The sequence below is a fragment of the Epinephelus fuscoguttatus genome, linkage group LG15, assembly GCF_011397635.1.
Source record: "Epinephelus fuscoguttatus linkage group LG15, E.fuscoguttatus.final_Chr_v1".
In the NCBI taxonomy this organism is placed as follows: Eukaryota; Metazoa; Chordata; class Actinopteri; order Perciformes; family Serranidae; genus Epinephelus; species Epinephelus fuscoguttatus.
The window spans coordinates 32,204,130-32,220,409 of record NC_064766.1 but is presented as its reverse complement, the minus strand read 5'-3'; the positions used below and the strand labels follow the sequence as shown (position 1 = coordinate 32,220,409).

The window sequence follows — 16,280 nt, the reverse complement described above, 5'->3', positions numbered from 1 at the left end:
GGAAGCTAATGGGGCTCTGAATAAGGAAGAGTGCAATGGGAATAGATTCAGCGAATAAGTCTACAGTCATGACATCATTGCATTGACCACTGCAAGCTCTCTTCATCATCTCTGGATGACTTTAGCACATAGCTGTAACGTTAGCTGTCCAGTGTGCTCTCTATTATTATCCATCCATTGTGCAATACATTTCTTAGAGCAATATGTTTCTGCACGTGTGCAATATTAAATTTTCATTCTCCTGTATTTATATACCAGTGCTATTTGCACTTTAATGTAGTTTACTGAGCTACTGAGGATGTCTGAATGTCATGTATGTTCCTTTGGCCTGGTGCTCTTCTTCTGCAGTGGTACACTATCACCTGACTGGCGAATTAGCGCCACCCACTGCGCCACTGGAAATGCACTGCAGAGGCCTATGAAGTGTTGTAACATTAGTGTTTAAAAATGGACAAATTGGACAACAACTCCAAACCACGCACTCTCAGCAATGGGGAAGGAGTAAAGATTTTTTCCTGTGTGAAGAGACTTTGAGGAGACAGTGTTTTGACGGCGGAAAAGTGAGTCAGTCATGTGTTTGTTTGTGTAGCTAGCTAAAGCTAACAGCTAACAGTAACGTTACCTGTCAGTGTTAGCTAGCTAGCTCACGAGCTTGTTCGTGATGTGATTTTGGCAGCAAACAGCATTTAGTAAACACTGTTTTGACGGTGGAAACGTTACTAATGTGTGTGTTAGGTTTGTGTTAATTAAGTGTGTAAGCTATTTGTGTCAGTATCCATGTTGGACAAGTTTGCGTGTCTGCGCATGCGTGTGTGACTAATGGTGACAGTAAAGAGTGGTGGTTTTAATGAGAATATCCTCTTTGTTATATACCAGGTGTTCAAAGAGAACTTTTCACACACATTTACATTATATTTCATATTGTAAATTAATTGTTTGTTCTGGTCTTAATCAGTAGTTTATCAATGTAGATGTTACAGCAATTCATGATGTATTTTTGTAAGTTTTGGCCCAGGGAGACACCAAATTACTCCTGTGAGTTTCAAGATAAAATAGTTTGTGAACCTCCCAGTTTAATCCTTTGAAACCTGAGTAAATTGGCATGGTTTCTTTTGGAAAATATGGGAAGAAGGCAATGAGCATTGAAACAAGAAATATCCCCCCAAAAATTGCAAGAAATTAGTAAAAAGAGAAAATTAAAAACAAGAAAATCAGTAAAAAATAAAATAAATATATAAAAAGAGTAAAATAAAATAAAAAAAAAACAAGCAAATGACCTGGAAAAATGCTTTAAAATATAATAAATATATGCCATAATTTAAAATATGTAATAATGAGTATACAGATATAATATTTCCCTCACTCTTTTTTTATTGCCTTCGTTTTTAAAATGATTTTCTAAATATATACTAATTTTTTCGCAGTTTGTGGGACATTTCTTATCAAGTTGCTCTTTGCCTTTGCTCAGAGTTCAAAGGTTTAAACACTTTTAAAAAATGTCTGAAAGCAACATAAGGCCAGTAATTTACTTGCTGCAAACAACACGAATGTGACCGCATCAGGGCTGCTGTGCGTGATCTAGGGCTGCCACGATTAGTCGACTAATCGATGACTAATCGACTATTAAAATAATTGGTGACTATTTTAGTAGTCGAATAATTGGTTTGAGTCATTTTTCATAGAAAAGTATTATAAAAGTACCCCACAATACTCTTCTTGCAGCTTTTTCCATTCAGATATTGGCAGCTTTACACACTCTCCCGTGACAGTGAACTAAAACCCTTTGGCGTGAGTACGAAACAAGACATTAGATGACGTAATTTTGGGGTTTGGGCGAGACGGACCGACATTTTTCAACATTTTAACACATTTTTCGATGAAATGATTAGTCGACTAATCGAAGCAATGATCGACAGATTAGTCGACAATGAAAATAATCGTTAGTGGCAGCCCTAGTGTGATCTGCGTTCGTTTGATGTGTTGGCCTCACATCTCAACGCGAGGTACCATGACCATGCGCAAGATGCTATATTGACATGACTGCTTGAGACACTCGTGTGAATTAACATGATGACTGTGAGATCAGACCAGACTGAGCTGCTGTCGGAGCAATGGCGGAAACTTTTGAAGAGAGGCTGACAGACCCGGTGTGGAACTACCTGTGTCTCTATGATGTTTCCATGCCAGTCATAGTAACATAGTTCTTCATCCGCATCAAGCATATCAAGGGCATCCATATTTGTTTACAACACCTGGCATGCACTACCCGATTTCCGGGTTATATTTCTGTTGTCTGTCCCAAGTGGAGACCGTCAGTATTGCGCATTTTGGCTGCGTAGTGCTGCAGCAAGTATATACACAGACACGGCGCATTGTGTAGGCGTACGTTCGATCGAGCGGCAAGTCTCTTCCAGCCCTAAGAAAAGGCATGTCGCTCCAGGTTTCAAAAGATGAATTAACTGTTTATGTCTACGTGTGGAGCGGGTCCTCGTCTATGGTGATTGCCATGTTGCACTGCTGTGTTTCTACAGTAGCCCAGAGTGGACAAACCAAACAGTGGCTCTAGATAGGGCCTTTTGTATTTTCACATTGGTATAGTTATCAGCCCTTCTGCGACAAGAGCATTGGAAAACTTTTATTTTTTTAAATGTGAAACTCCCCTTTTCAGTGTTTATACAGGTTTAAATCACGTGGACTGGTTGTTGTGGAGAGACAGAGACCTCTGCGGATAATTCGGCTCCTGATAAAAACGTCCTCGGAGAGAGAAGGTGAGCACACATTAGCAGGTGCTGGGCTGGCGGCCCATCTCTGACATGCTGAAGAGCGTCAGGGAGACACTGGTTTGTAATTTGTGATGTTATACGGCTTCGTTTAGTGTTTTTACCATTTCAGATCACCGGGTCTGTTTGTTTGGAGAGGAGGAGACCCCTGTGGATAATTTGCCTCATGGTAAAAACCTCCTGAACATTTGGATCGGAAATAAGGTAGCACACATTAGCAGGTGCTGGGCTAGCGACCCGTCTGTGATGATCCGAGCAGTGTCAGAAAAACACTGATTTGTAAGGTGAAAGTGTTTATTCAGTGTTTTTACTGGTTTAAATCACCGGGTCTATTTGTTTTGGAGATGAAGAGATGTTGTGGATAAAAACCTCCTGAACAATGAACACTGCCGGAATCCTAACTGAGAGTTCACTCTTGGCACAAGTTTAAGCTTTCTGCAATAAATCTAAATCTTACACGCCGCTCATTTAGCATAATAATAATAATAATAATAATAATAATAATGATGATGATAATTTTCTTTATTGTCACACCCATCCCAACATCCTCTGGTACCACTTAGTTAAATCAGTCATGTGAATAAACATTTAAGTCCACCAGTGGGTTCATCCGTCAGTGGGCACTCTCATCCGCTGTGTTCAAGTCAGACTGAAGTGCTGCTCTCTTTGTATTCAAATGCAGCACTGGAGTTTCATTTGCTGGGTTCTGCAGAGGTCAGCCTATGACAGGGGATCAGTGTATGGCAGACAGAGGGCAGATTGATTTGACCTCCGTTTCTCTCTCCCCCTCCACCGCCAGATGTTTATCCCATTTAGCGTGACGGTCTCGGGGATGTGGGCCGTTGTGTGTGCGTTCTGTCCATACGTGGCTCCACAAAGCGATGGCCCTGGCTGAGGCAGACTGAGGTTGATAGATTGTACTGAACTATCTGTCACAGGCCAGGGGAGGGGAGAAAAAGACAGGTCGGAGGAGACGGAGGGATGCATTTTGATGGTGTCCCCGCGAAACAAACAACTCATCGGGGAATGAGTGGGATCGGCTGTCACTGGGAGCTGACATAAAGTGATGAGCTGTCAGGCTAGTTTTGTTTTTCCTCATTAACAAGTCCACCTCCTAACTGTCGCTTTCTGTAGCCAGAAAACTACTTTATGAGCCTCTCCAGTCGGCTGGCCCATGATAACGTGTTCAGGGATACAAAAAACAATTTACCATGTGTCAAATGTTGTTGTTGTCAAGGCACCTCTTCTGAAGGAGGTGGAAAATGGTTGGCACTTAAATTGAAAGGTGCGCCTCACCGAAGGGGGCTGAGGCCACACGTTTAATAGGAAGCTTTCTTAAATGCTACAAGTGAATAAGTGAATGAATGACAACCCCATTAACCTCTTCTGTGATTAGAGATCCCTAATCACAAGAAAATGAATGCGTCCTAATCACCATGGCCATCAAGAGAAATAATCAGTGAATTATTATAGGCTCCGTGCATGATTTTGGATGATTTGCGTGATTTTGTGTTTTGTGTTTTTTTATCCCCACACTGTTTTTGAACTGGTGGCACCTTTTGGAGAGATGGATTGGGTGCTTGCTGCCAGAACATTGTCTGCAACAGAAAACCCTATGGCAGCTGACAGAGCCGAGTGACTGAGGAGGGGGATGCACCAATCTATTATCCATCATTCTGCGTCTGAGTCAGCCGCACATGCACATTTGAGTGTGAGCACATGCACGCACGCACACATGAGAGTAAATACAAGTAGGAACATAGCTTGAACTCACAGTCAATCTCTGTCTCGCACACACACACACACACACACACACGTGCACACACTTGACGAAGAGCAAGCTATAATGATGCTCTTACTCATTCAGTGCCGAGCAGAATCTCCTCATTGTGTTGTTGTGATTAATGGTAACTAAAGAGCTTGAATCTTGAATAGGATGAACATGAGCTAACGACTTATTAATCAAACTGCAATACTTAAAGCAAATAATGCTTCAGCTGCATCTCCGCTTGGAGAAATGAAGTGTAATCCCCCCTCTCTCTTTCTCGCCGTCGCACACAAATACATAAACATTTATTAAATCTATTCTGTGTGTTCGTGCTGAATGTTTGGAATCTGTGTTTTTCTGTCTGCTTTGCGTAGGTTTGTGTACCTGTGACTGTGTCAGAGAAGTGCAATGAATGCCTCAGAAGTGTCTGTGTGCTGATAGCAGGGGACAGATACCATCAGTCTTGGCATCATTGGCAGATTAATGAGAGTGCTGTATTTAGCTCCTGCCCTGTCTCCCTGCCTGACCTACTGTCAGAGAGTTGCTCTACTCTTGAAACACACCTTATTTCTTATATGAGTTTTCACCACAAGCAAAACACTAACCTTCAGACTTTCTACAGATGGCTGATTGAATGAGACTGGCTAGTAGGTAGTGAGGATTTGTCACAGCTGTATCTACATTTTTAGTTCACAGAGGAAAATTGTCTTTGGAGTTGTACTTTGCAGTGTAAACACAGCACAGGCAGAGACGCTGGCCTTTGCCTTCGCAGCCTCTAAAAAATACATTCCGAGGCAAAACTTAACCAACCTCACACATCCCCCACAACGAACCTATTTTCCATCGCCTCTCTTGAGCCGTGACCCAGAAAGTACGACTGTGGCTGGGACTCACTAGTGAGTCCTGACCCTCTATTTGGGGAACGCTGGTCCAGAGCACATCTGTATTCAGCCCTGGCTCTGTACTCATATTGTCAATGGCCAGCGCCCGGACTCCTGAAGATGGATGAAGCTAAAGCCCAGCCTAATAACCAGTCCATCCCCCCAGGGTGGGTGTAGCACTGCGCTCCTCTGTCACCTGGGTCCCTGCACTGTCTCCATATTGACTCAGGCATTTCATTTTCATGCATTCATATTCATCACCAGACAAATCTCCCCAGCTTCTGTGCTCTCTGGGAAACATCTTTCTTTTTCCTGTGTGTCTGGTTCTGCCTTTCTCATTCTGCACCATTATAATCACCCAGTTTTTTAAGGTGTGTATGCCCCTGTCACCAACTCTCTCCTGCACTCATGTATCACGTATCTAAATAATGAGTGTGCATCTGAGTTAATATTGCTGTCTCCATAAAAAGCACCACACCTCTTCGTCATAGAAGGTCTCGTGTACTCTCTGTTCTTAATGTTGTTTTGTATTTCCTGCCGGGCTCAACTGAAAAACTGAACAATTGTAATTTTTTTTCTGTTTTCCCCCAGCAGCCAAACAGGAATCAGGAAACAGGAGACAGAGAGGAGAAATGTAAAGGTCATGGCACATTGGTCATGGAGAGGTAGATAGCGGGTGGATGCTTACAGGTCAAAAGCGCAATAATTTAAGGGTCAGCTCGCAGAATGCAGAGGATGGAAAAACATTTAATCAAACACAAGTCAGAGAAAACCCCACCTGGAGTGGCTGCCTTTTTATTGTGTCTTGAATCTGGTCTTGAATGGAGAAACGGAGGAAAAGATAATAGAACTGGGATGCTGCACTTGCAGGCTTAACCACAGAGAAAAAATCAGGCCACAGAGAGAATGAGAGGCTCTTACAATGTTTTTGGGCTCAGTATTGGTATTGGGCTGAGGCTCTTGAGCTGAAGTAGGCAAGTGCTTGTGCGGCTTTGTGCGGATCATTATCTGAGTGCTGTGTGGGAAGCGACTGCACGCACATTTGTGTTATTGTATGCGTGCGTTTGTCTGTGTGTGCTTTGTATGGGAGGATGTGCTACAGCAGCAGCACCATTGTTCCTGCCTCCCCTTGTACTCTTCCTTCCTTCCTTCCTTCCCCCCCTCAGGGTGTGGACAGCAAACAGGGACAGATTGCTGTGTGCTGCTCCTGTATTTGGAGATGACCTGTGGAGTCATAGGTGATGATGACTGGCCGGGTGAAAAATAAGGCCAGGTGGCTATCGTAGGCCTGCGTGGCAGCCAGCACCGGGGGCCATGCTGTGCAGTGCCATGTCGCACTATAGCGCCACTCCTCGCCACACCATTAAAAATGACAAATGCTCTCATCAAGCTGCTTTTCCCAAGTTAGCAACCACTGCCTGATGCTCCTGAAGCACTGTGGCTGCCCCAGTTCATCTGCTGGCCTTTGCCACAGCTGGAACAGCCATTTATTAAGTGTGAGTCACTTTTCATTTACAGTGTGTTTGATTTTTGTCATTGGAAAGGTTAGGAGTTAAATTGCAAAGGGGCACAAAAGATGGATGCAGTGTAAACAGTTCGGGCGTGTTGGAGAATAAAAGATGCACATAGTTAAGACTAAAGTGTGGCCCTCTTTTAAAGGTCCAGTGTGTGAGGAGGATTTAGTGGCATCTAGCGACGAAGGAACAGATTGCAACCAGCTGAAACTTCTCCCAGTTAGATTTCCTTCAGAGTTTATTGTTCAGCAGGTTTTAAGCTGGAGCCGAATTATCTACAGAGGTCTCTTCCTCTCCAAAACAAACACACTCTGTGATTTAAAGCAGTTAAAACACTGAATAAAGCTGTTTCATGTTACAAATCTGTGTTTCTGTGACGCCGTGCGGCTCTCGCAGATGGGCTGCTAGCCTTGCACCTGTTAATGTGTGCTCACCCTGTTTTTTCGGATAATTTAAGATCCAGACATGCAGGAGTTTTTTTTTTTTTTTTACTGGAAGCTGAATTACCTTCAGAGGTCTATTCCTTTCCAAATCAAACAGACCCACTCAATAAATCAGTTTTACATCATGAAGAATGAGTTTTTCAGACATTATATCCCCCTAAATCACACACACTGGACCTTTAAGTTCCTCTAATTGTGCTATAAATACAGGCTTTCATTTTATAGGCTACATAATATTTGGAAAACCCTACTGTTCAACCGTCGGTTGAGTCCATAAAAAGTAAAGCAGGTAAAAAGTATCTGGGCCAGTATGCTGTGAAGGGACAGCACTGAAGTATTAGGCCATCCAGTGGCCCCGGGTAAAACCAGGCCTACTCAGGCTGTAGATTAAAGACTCCATCCCAATTTCTGAGCTCCAGGGACTTGGGGGATGTATCTAGCCCAAGACAGGTGTATGGTTCTGGGCTACAGGGTGGCAACTGCCCCCTTCCACGGCTGAGGCAGACCTCGGTCCTCCGCGTCCCTGCGGGGGAAAAGCACATTGTGTGTACCATCTGTTGCAGCACACGCGCACACAAAAAGGGGTGACGGGGGTGCAAGGGGAGGGAGCTGATGTGCAGTGCCTGGTTAATATCATTAGGAGGTGCAGTTGGATTTGCTTAAGCTGTTAAAGAACATTGCAAATGAGGTTTGCATAATGGGAGAATGAGGGTGCCAGACCACGTACGAGGCTATTTTAGATATTTTTAATAAAATTGTGTGGTGGTCACTTAGGTGGCAGGTTGGAGTGGTGGAGCTGGTAAACAAGCTACCAGTGTAGTAATGAAAATAGAGTAAAATAAGCTCTACTGGCTTTTGGAGACTTAATTTAGCAAGCGATCCTTGTGATTTTTATAAATTAAAATGCTGAAGTCCGAAGTCAGGGTGATATTAATTGCAACACACACTTTCAACTAGGGGAAAGTAAGCAGCAGGCCATATGGGAGCCTGATAAATTGTCCAGCTGCAGTATTATTCTGAACCAGAGGTTGACAGACTGGTGAACTAGTACACAGCCGTTTAGATCGCCTCCCATGGGGGTAGGCTTGGCTGTGTGTGTGTGTGTGTGTGTGTGTGTGTGTGTGTGTGTGTGTGTGGATGTTTGGGCTTGCAATGGCTGCAGTCACCCGACTGGTGGCGCTATTTCCCTTCAGTGAAGCGGACGCCGCTTCAAATAGGTCAAGGAAAAGTTTTGTGTTTTGACAATGCGAGGTGGGCGGAGCGGCGGGCCGGTGATTGGTTCGCGAGTTTCAGCTCCCAGCCGATGATTGGCCCCGGTGCTCTAATGGGGCTGTGTGAGCAGCAATGTCGGGTCTCCCCTACCTCCTCCTCCTCACCCCCCCTGCTCCTCGCACCCCTCAGCCCCTACACTCCGCTCTTCCCCGGCGCTGATTGTCACACATTGTTTACTACGGCTTGAAATGTGACTCACAACACAGGCTATCTGCTGGAGTACCGCTCTGACAACTGAGGGATTCTTTTTGACGCGCACCGTGCGTCTTGGTTTTTTTGGGGGGCGCACAGGCTGTGGAGACTACCCTTCTGCCATGACAGTGGATTTGTTTGCGCTTTTATGCGTGCTGGTCATCACATCCTCTGCGATGGAAGGTAAATAATGAGATCGGGATCATACTTGTTGTAGATGTGGAAATGCTTCTCTCCAAGGCGCACAGTGTTTGGGGATGCTCGCAACGCTTTGCTGTTGGGCAGCGCTGCGCCTCTGGCATACAGGGATGTCATACACGTGGATCGCAGCAGATTGCCGTGGTTATCCCTTTTATTTCGGAGCGGCGGTGCCTCCCGCTCCGCTGCTTGTCACTGGCGTTTCTTGTCCATGTGAGAAACGAGACTTTGAATGTGTTAAATGGCACACGGTAGTTTATCAGGCGCTGTCCATGCGCTCAAATCAGTTTCTCTCACTGTTTCTTGTTCAGTTCAGTACTGAAGGCAGCTCTTCTATAATTGCGTTATTTTAGATTCTCATTATCCCATGAGCAATTAGTTTCTCTCAGTGGGAGACAACGGCTATGTTGTAAGTGTCAAAGCTCCAAGGATTCCTGTCATGTTTTTTCATTAAATTGTACATATATGAAACACTATTACCACAAACCCTTGAGCATCACTCTGAGGCATTTCCAATTGCTGAGACAAACTCTGTTAGATTATTACGGATTGCACTGATTGGAAGTCTCCCTGTAACCTGGATTTTACGCACTTGTAAATTTCTGTGTTTTACTTTTGGAAATCAGCCACTCTATTAAAACAAGAGAGCACTCAGCAGCCTCTCCCCTTCTCTCACACGTCCCTGTATTTTCTCCCTTCATCCATCTCCATTCCCTTCTCCCTTTCTCTCTCTTTGTCTTTTTGCATCTCCTTCTATTTCCTCATTTCGCTCTCACGCACACTCATCTGGACAAGCGGCACTGCCACTAGTAGCTAATATCGCCTCAGTTAAACATGTTTTTCATTTCCGCTGTGGGACCCTGGGGACCCAACGCTGGGCCGTAGCCTCAAACGTTGGCTGATGGATGGATATCCCGGCAGCATCATGGATATATAGTTTCTTCCCTCATTTTGCCGTACAGTAGCTCACCCTCGCCAGTAAAACATACTCTGGAGCACAGCAGCTTCCCGTGGCTGTCTCTACCCCCCCTCCCAGTAGCATAAATAAGTAAATTAGAAGCACAAATAAAATGAGTTTTCCTACATGCAGCTTCTCTCTTTAATCATTTACAACTCTGCTCCTTGGACTGCTCCCAGCTCCCACCGTGCTCTGTAATTCGGCAGCGGCTTTCTTATTTGTTCTCATCAGATTTCAACACAGCAATGGATACGAAGCCCAGGCCCAAATTGCTACCTCTGCAAGGATGGATATTTCGAGGGTTCAAATGTTTACCCAGTGTGAAATGACAGCAGAAATGTCAATTCAGAGAGATGAACGGAGGAGCGAGAGGGGAGGAGGAGGAGTGATATTTCCCTGTGAGGAAAGGGGTGTGGGATTTCTCCTCTAAAAGATGGGATGAGAAAGAAACAGATGGGCAGGGAGATGGCCCCTGAGTTACCTCGGTAACAAGGATGAAAGTGATTTCCTTGTTTGGGTCGCTAATTGAAAGGAGGTTGTCCCGTGGGCAGGTTAAAATCTTCACTGATGTGAACTCCAATCTGTTGCTCTTTCATTTTGTGTGTGTTTGGGTGTGTGTGAGAGAGAGAGCGGAGCCATTGACCACATTATCCCTGCCTCTCCTGTCACCCTTAATCTGATTACGAGTAGGAATCAGACGATAATCACACAGTGTCAGAGATCTGTGTATGCATGTGTGTGTGTGTGTGTGTGTGTGTAACTTAAGAGTACAGAGCTGTCCTGGCCATATGGACGCACACTTGTGTTGAATTGAATGAATTATTTGACCTCCCGACACATGCATACACTCTCAGTAAACACCCCACGCATCATTGATGAATTGATGAACTGATGAACTGCGGGGTGAATGGATGGATAGATGGGAGGCAGCTGAGCATTATAGAGAAATAGATGGAGAGTCAAAGCTTGCAGCCATGAGTGTCCTACAGAGTAAAGGTGTGTGTTTGTGTCTCTGAAAGTTCAAGTGCAAAGTTGATGATAGAACTTTGAATTTATTGGATTTAAACTCTTAGCGCACACACACACACACACACTCACACACAAGTACTCAATCCCACACACATGAAGGCACGACATCTGCAAAGAGAAATGCATTCACCGACAAGTTATTGAAGGGGCAGTCAGAGCTAAAGCAAAGGGCTAACAGAGAGCAGAGGGAAGACAGGGATTTGCATGCCATTAGAAAAAGAAGCGTGTGCAGTGTTGTTTCACCCTCATTTGTCTTCTCTCTCCATTTCTCCCATCATCTTGTCTCTGCCTACTTTTTTCTACACCTCCCTTTCCCCCCTCATTTCTCTATCCCACTCTGTCTTCCATAATTCTCTTCGCTAATCTCCCCATCCCTCTCTTGTCTCCCCTCTCCCCCTCTTCTGCTCACTCTCTCTGTGGTGTGCGTACGCTTCTTGCCAACAGCAGCAGTAATTCTCCCCTACTTACAGAGCCATTGCTTATTTCTGTTTGCCCTTAAACCAATTAGACTTAGATAAGCCCGCTCATTTAACGGCCTGGAACTGGGTGGTGGAGGTAAGCGCGAACGGAGGCAAGGGGGATGAAACGGAAAGATAGACAGGGACCGTGGGAGATAAAGAAAAAGATGAGAGAGGCAGATGGAGGGAGGTCAGCGAGTTTCACGAAAGATACATTACGCATGTTTTACAAATGAGTCGCCTGCAATCGAACAAAGCTGTGGAAGTAAGGGAGCATCGCGCTGTCTCAGTTATCTGACAGAGATAAGTGCGCCATGCTACCCTGGGGTAAAACAGCAGCAGCATTCAGTATGATAAGAGAACATTAGTAATGTGCTGTTAACCAGTCCTTAAGGATGCTGCGTTAAGTACCTGTACTATGGTGATGTCTCATCCTCAGGGGCCAAGTGGATGGAACGGAGGATACTGTAGCTTCCTGCATAAACATTATTAATGATAGCTTAAGCATCAGATAACAGTTATGGAGGTCAGAACCACACACTGTTGATATACATTAATCAGGAGTGTTAGAGAGGCATATTGATCAGAAAGGTCAGAGGACAGAGTGTTTAAGAGCAAGCGACTGCCCTGCTGAAGTGTCCTTGAGCAAGACACTGACTCAGCTCCAAGGGCGCTGTCTTCCAGTTGACCTTCTGCTCTGACCCCACCGCGGTGAGAAGTGTGAGTCAGCCTGCCAGGATTCATAAAGGATCACATAACTGTTATTCTGTTGGTGACTTATTTTTCTAATCAGAGCAGCTGGAAGCTGGACTTTTATTAAAACTAACTTTGACTGTAGATGCCGCCTTGTAAAGCTAAGACACGGCTCTGCCAGTCCGCCGCCTTGCTGCGTATTTTGTGGTTTGGCGAGGCTCAAGAGGCATTTGCATGAGACAACTGTCAGTTCGTGTAGAGTGCACGGTGGATGATTGACAGTATCATGCTTTATTCAGACAAACCCATTTGTGCCCACAGCTGAAATTTTGAATTTCCCTTGGTGAACGTGTTCTCTGGGCTCGCCTTAGCACAAAGCCAGAGAAATTTTCAAAATCTTGCAGGCTGTTAAAGCTACAGTTGGCAACTTTTGTGAAGAAAACTTTGTGTCATATTTAGTGAAACTGTCACTGTATTCTGAAAGTAGTACATGAGACAGTCTGTCCAAAAAATCATGCCCCTCCTCCTCTTCCTGTTGCTTCTAATGGCATTCGCTTGAATCCACTACGGCGCACCAAAAACAACCAGTAAGAGTTGAGGATCATATCAACCACTGTTTGTGTTTGGGCAAACTGTCAAACCAGGCTGCGCTGATCAAATGTGAATCAAGAGTCTGTTACTACATTGCCTATCTCTCACTTTAAATGTTTTCAGCAACATATTTTAGTGTACTGTTTAGCTGTAAAATGAGAACCTTTGTGACCCAGCCATCGTGTTGTAAATAGTCTACCAAAGCAACAAGCACTGCCCACTTGCCTGACCAACTTTCCCACTTTACAACTAAACAGTACACTAAAACATGCTAATAAAAATTGGAGGAGAGAAATAGGCATGGCAGTAACAAAATCTTGATTCATATAAAATCAGCGCTGCCTAGTTTGACAGTTTAACCACAGTTGACAAGCAGCGATTGACATGAGTGACAGCTGCTTCAGAGACTTCTCGGCACTGACTACAGTAGGGCCATTAGAAGCACCACAAGGCAAAAACAGTGGTCCCATGTGCCTGAAGACTACACATAGTATAATAAGAAAATACCTGTATCTCTGAAACTACAAGAAGCATGATCAAGCATCTGGTATCTGTGAACTCATAAGTTGAATGTCAAAGATATGCACACATATGCAGTGTAAAATATGAAAGCTGTTTAAAGAGGATCTATTATGCTCATTTTCAGGTTCATATGTCTGTGTAAGGTTTCTACTAGAACATGTTTACGTGCTTTGATGCTCAAAAACACTTTATTTTCCACACACTGTCTGAGCTGGAACAACTGTATTCACCCTCTGTCTGAAACGCTGCGTTTTAGCGCCTGTGTCATTATGCCCCTGTCATGAAAAAGCCCAGTCTGCTCTGATTGGTCAGCATTTCTGGGTCTTCCAGGTCTTCTGGGTTTTCCATATCTAGGCGACTCTGTTCCGTCATTGCAGCCGAGGAATGACTGTTACAAGGAATAGTTACCAATAAAAGCTTTTAAACACGACAGGAATATGATCCAAAATCAGTACAGGCAACTAAGATTACATATTTACCTGATGTTGGCATGACACACTGTAGGCTACTCTTAACACTTGCCGTAGCCTATAAAGAAATCAGTACACTATGATGTCACACTGTTGCCAGAGTAGAAAAGATGGTTGAAAATGGAATGTTAAAAAGGTAGGTAATATAAGGTTTTTGCTAACGAGGATAACTTCTGCATATGTTTTCCTCGTTATTTGAAACTCTGGCCACATTTGATATCAACATTGTTTATTGTAAGACTCCTTATAACACACAAAATTCAGAAAAACATAATAGGTCCCCTTTTATTAAACACAGTGTTCACATTTTTCTTCACTTTTCAAAAATCCTGACCTTGACTGTTGATAAAAATGTGATTTTTCTTTTCATTGGAACTAAAAATTGCAATGTTGTATTGGTAGATTCTTGTCTAAAGTATGTGCGTACCAGATTTCAAGAATTTAGACAAATCTGAACAAATGTGGCATTTTCCTGATCATAGTAAATACAGTCTTTGGGCACAAATGGGTTAAGACGAAGCCTTCATGCACCTGATTGGATAAATGGGCCACTTGCTGGGCCGTTATTGGTCATCACTTTGCATTTTAGAAAAGCAAGCACATTTCCTCCAAAATATCCACCAAAAAAGCCAAAAAATAGACCAGCAGTTTCTAAATCCTTCTTCTGTTTCTATCCTTTACACCTGGTTAATGTTTGGCAGTTTTTCTGAGAGGTAATCACTCCCATCATCATCTAAACACACCGCAGGTTCTCAGGTTGGTTGGACATGTATCTGGTCAGGCTGAGGTGAGGTAACCCTAACCCAAGGTAATTCACAGGCTCAAATTTAGTAGTGAAAACTGAGCTCGTAGTGATATAGACCTGCTTTGTGAGGCTAGTGTAGTATTGAGTTAAAAATACTGAATGATGTGAGTTGTGCGTGCGTGTGAGCTCTCCAGCTGTGCAGAGGAGACAGCCTGTGAAAAGACTCCTGTTGAGTCTCTAATGGATGTGAATGCAAGATTGCTCCTTTCCCGGCTCTCTTATTTCAAATGGTTAGAAAGGAGAAGAATGAAAATATAAGCGCGACATAGGCCCACTGGTTGAGGTGGTCGGATTGAAAAGACGTGGAGGATTGGATTTTGTGTGTGTGTGTGTGTGTGTGTGTGTGTGTGCTCACATGAGTGTACAAGTGTATTTTGGCCACGGGCACTACTGCTGACCTGGGACCACCTGAAGTAGAATTCAATTTTCCACTCGTTTTGTACCGTGGTGTGTGTATTGTACGTTAAGGTGCCTGTGTCGTCAGTAGAGTGCTAAAGCCATTATGGCTGGCAGGGGCAGCAGACATGGCCTCATCCCATAATGGAGGCTTTATTTTGTCCACAGTGAAAAGACTACTCGGTGTTAAGGTGCGCTTATGCGGCCTAGTCAGCTATGACGACCCCCAGTGAAAACCTCTGCCTGCAGCTCATGTACCTGCAGTGCTGTAAATGTGTTGTACTGCCTTTTATGTGAAAGTATTGTGCTTGTATGCAGGCAATGTGCGAAGAATCTGTGGTCTGTGGAGATTCTTTTTTCCAATATGGTTTTTCACATATTGCAGTGCACTGTATTGTGTGTATTTTCTTGGATAATATGATCACTGGCTCCTCAATCTCTCTCTTCCGCACAAACACATACACACATAACAGAGTCCCCCTCACGGCTCACCTTACCCCAGAGACATCTGAGCCTTGGGAAGGCCAGATGGTGGATGCAGGTTGGGGGCTGGTATGCATGTGCGCATTTTTTGTGTACGTCTCAGTGTGAGAACGAGCGGTATCAAGGGAGAGCTGGGAGAGAGGGGAGGAGAACAGCATCCACTGCACGGTATCTGCGTATTTGCGTGTCCTGTTCCGTTCCAGCCTCGGGTCTTGTTTTCTTTCTCTCGCCGAGCGGATATTTCATGTTCTTCGCTGCGTTGCCCTCCTGTGTCTTCCGCGCATTCCTGTGTCCAGAGATTTGCCGAGGAGATGCTATCGGTGGTGTTAGGTTCCGCCTGTCTTGCTTGGTGCTCGGCCCTTATCAGAGCAGGTGGCTGACCGTGGGACGATGGCTGAGGCCTTATCAGTCCGATCTCGGGGATAAGCAGACCCACTGCATCAGCAACATACGAAACACATTAGAACACTAGGAGTGAAAGCAGTGACGCTCGTGACACAGTTCAACCTCAAACTGTGTGAGTCATCTGTTTCCTGGTGAAGCCAGTTCTCTCAAATGGCAAACGCGCAACATGGACACAGACGCACACACGCCCACGTACATACTCACCAAGGCTCGATGTGCACAAGATAGAGATAACCCTCCAAACCACACCTAGTGGAAAATGGCAATAGTTGCAATTGATTGGGCGCAGTGACCCGGCCTCCCCACCACTCAAGGATAGTGGTGTGAAAAATGTGCTTTTTCCTCATTCTTTTTTCCGTCTCTCAGGGTTTTTTTTCTCCCCCTCCATTATCACCTGTCCTAGAGATTGGGTGACAGTTGTT

At 44.5% G+C, this 16,280-nt stretch overlaps 1 protein-coding gene across 4 annotated transcripts in view; it reads left to right on the top strand.

The window, feature by feature from the left end:
- Nucleotides 1-396: 396 nt before the first annotated feature.
- LOC125901967 (ephrin type-B receptor 1-B) overlaps nt 397-16,280 on the top strand; it is a 223,269-nt gene continuing 207,385 nt past the window's right edge. For 2 of the 4 annotated variants that reach the window (XM_049598022.1, XM_049598021.1), the window contains exon 1: nt 8,780-9,033. In XM_049598022.1, coding sequence (XP_049453979.1) covers nt 8,973-9,033 — 61 coding nt within the window. In that variant the 5' untranslated portion in view covers nt 8,780-8,972. Of the gene's footprint in view, nt 561-2,668; nt 2,769-2,892; nt 2,985-8,779; nt 9,034-16,280 lie in introns of those variants that run through there. The other 2 variants (XM_049598024.1, XM_049598023.1) reach the window with 2 other exon arrangements.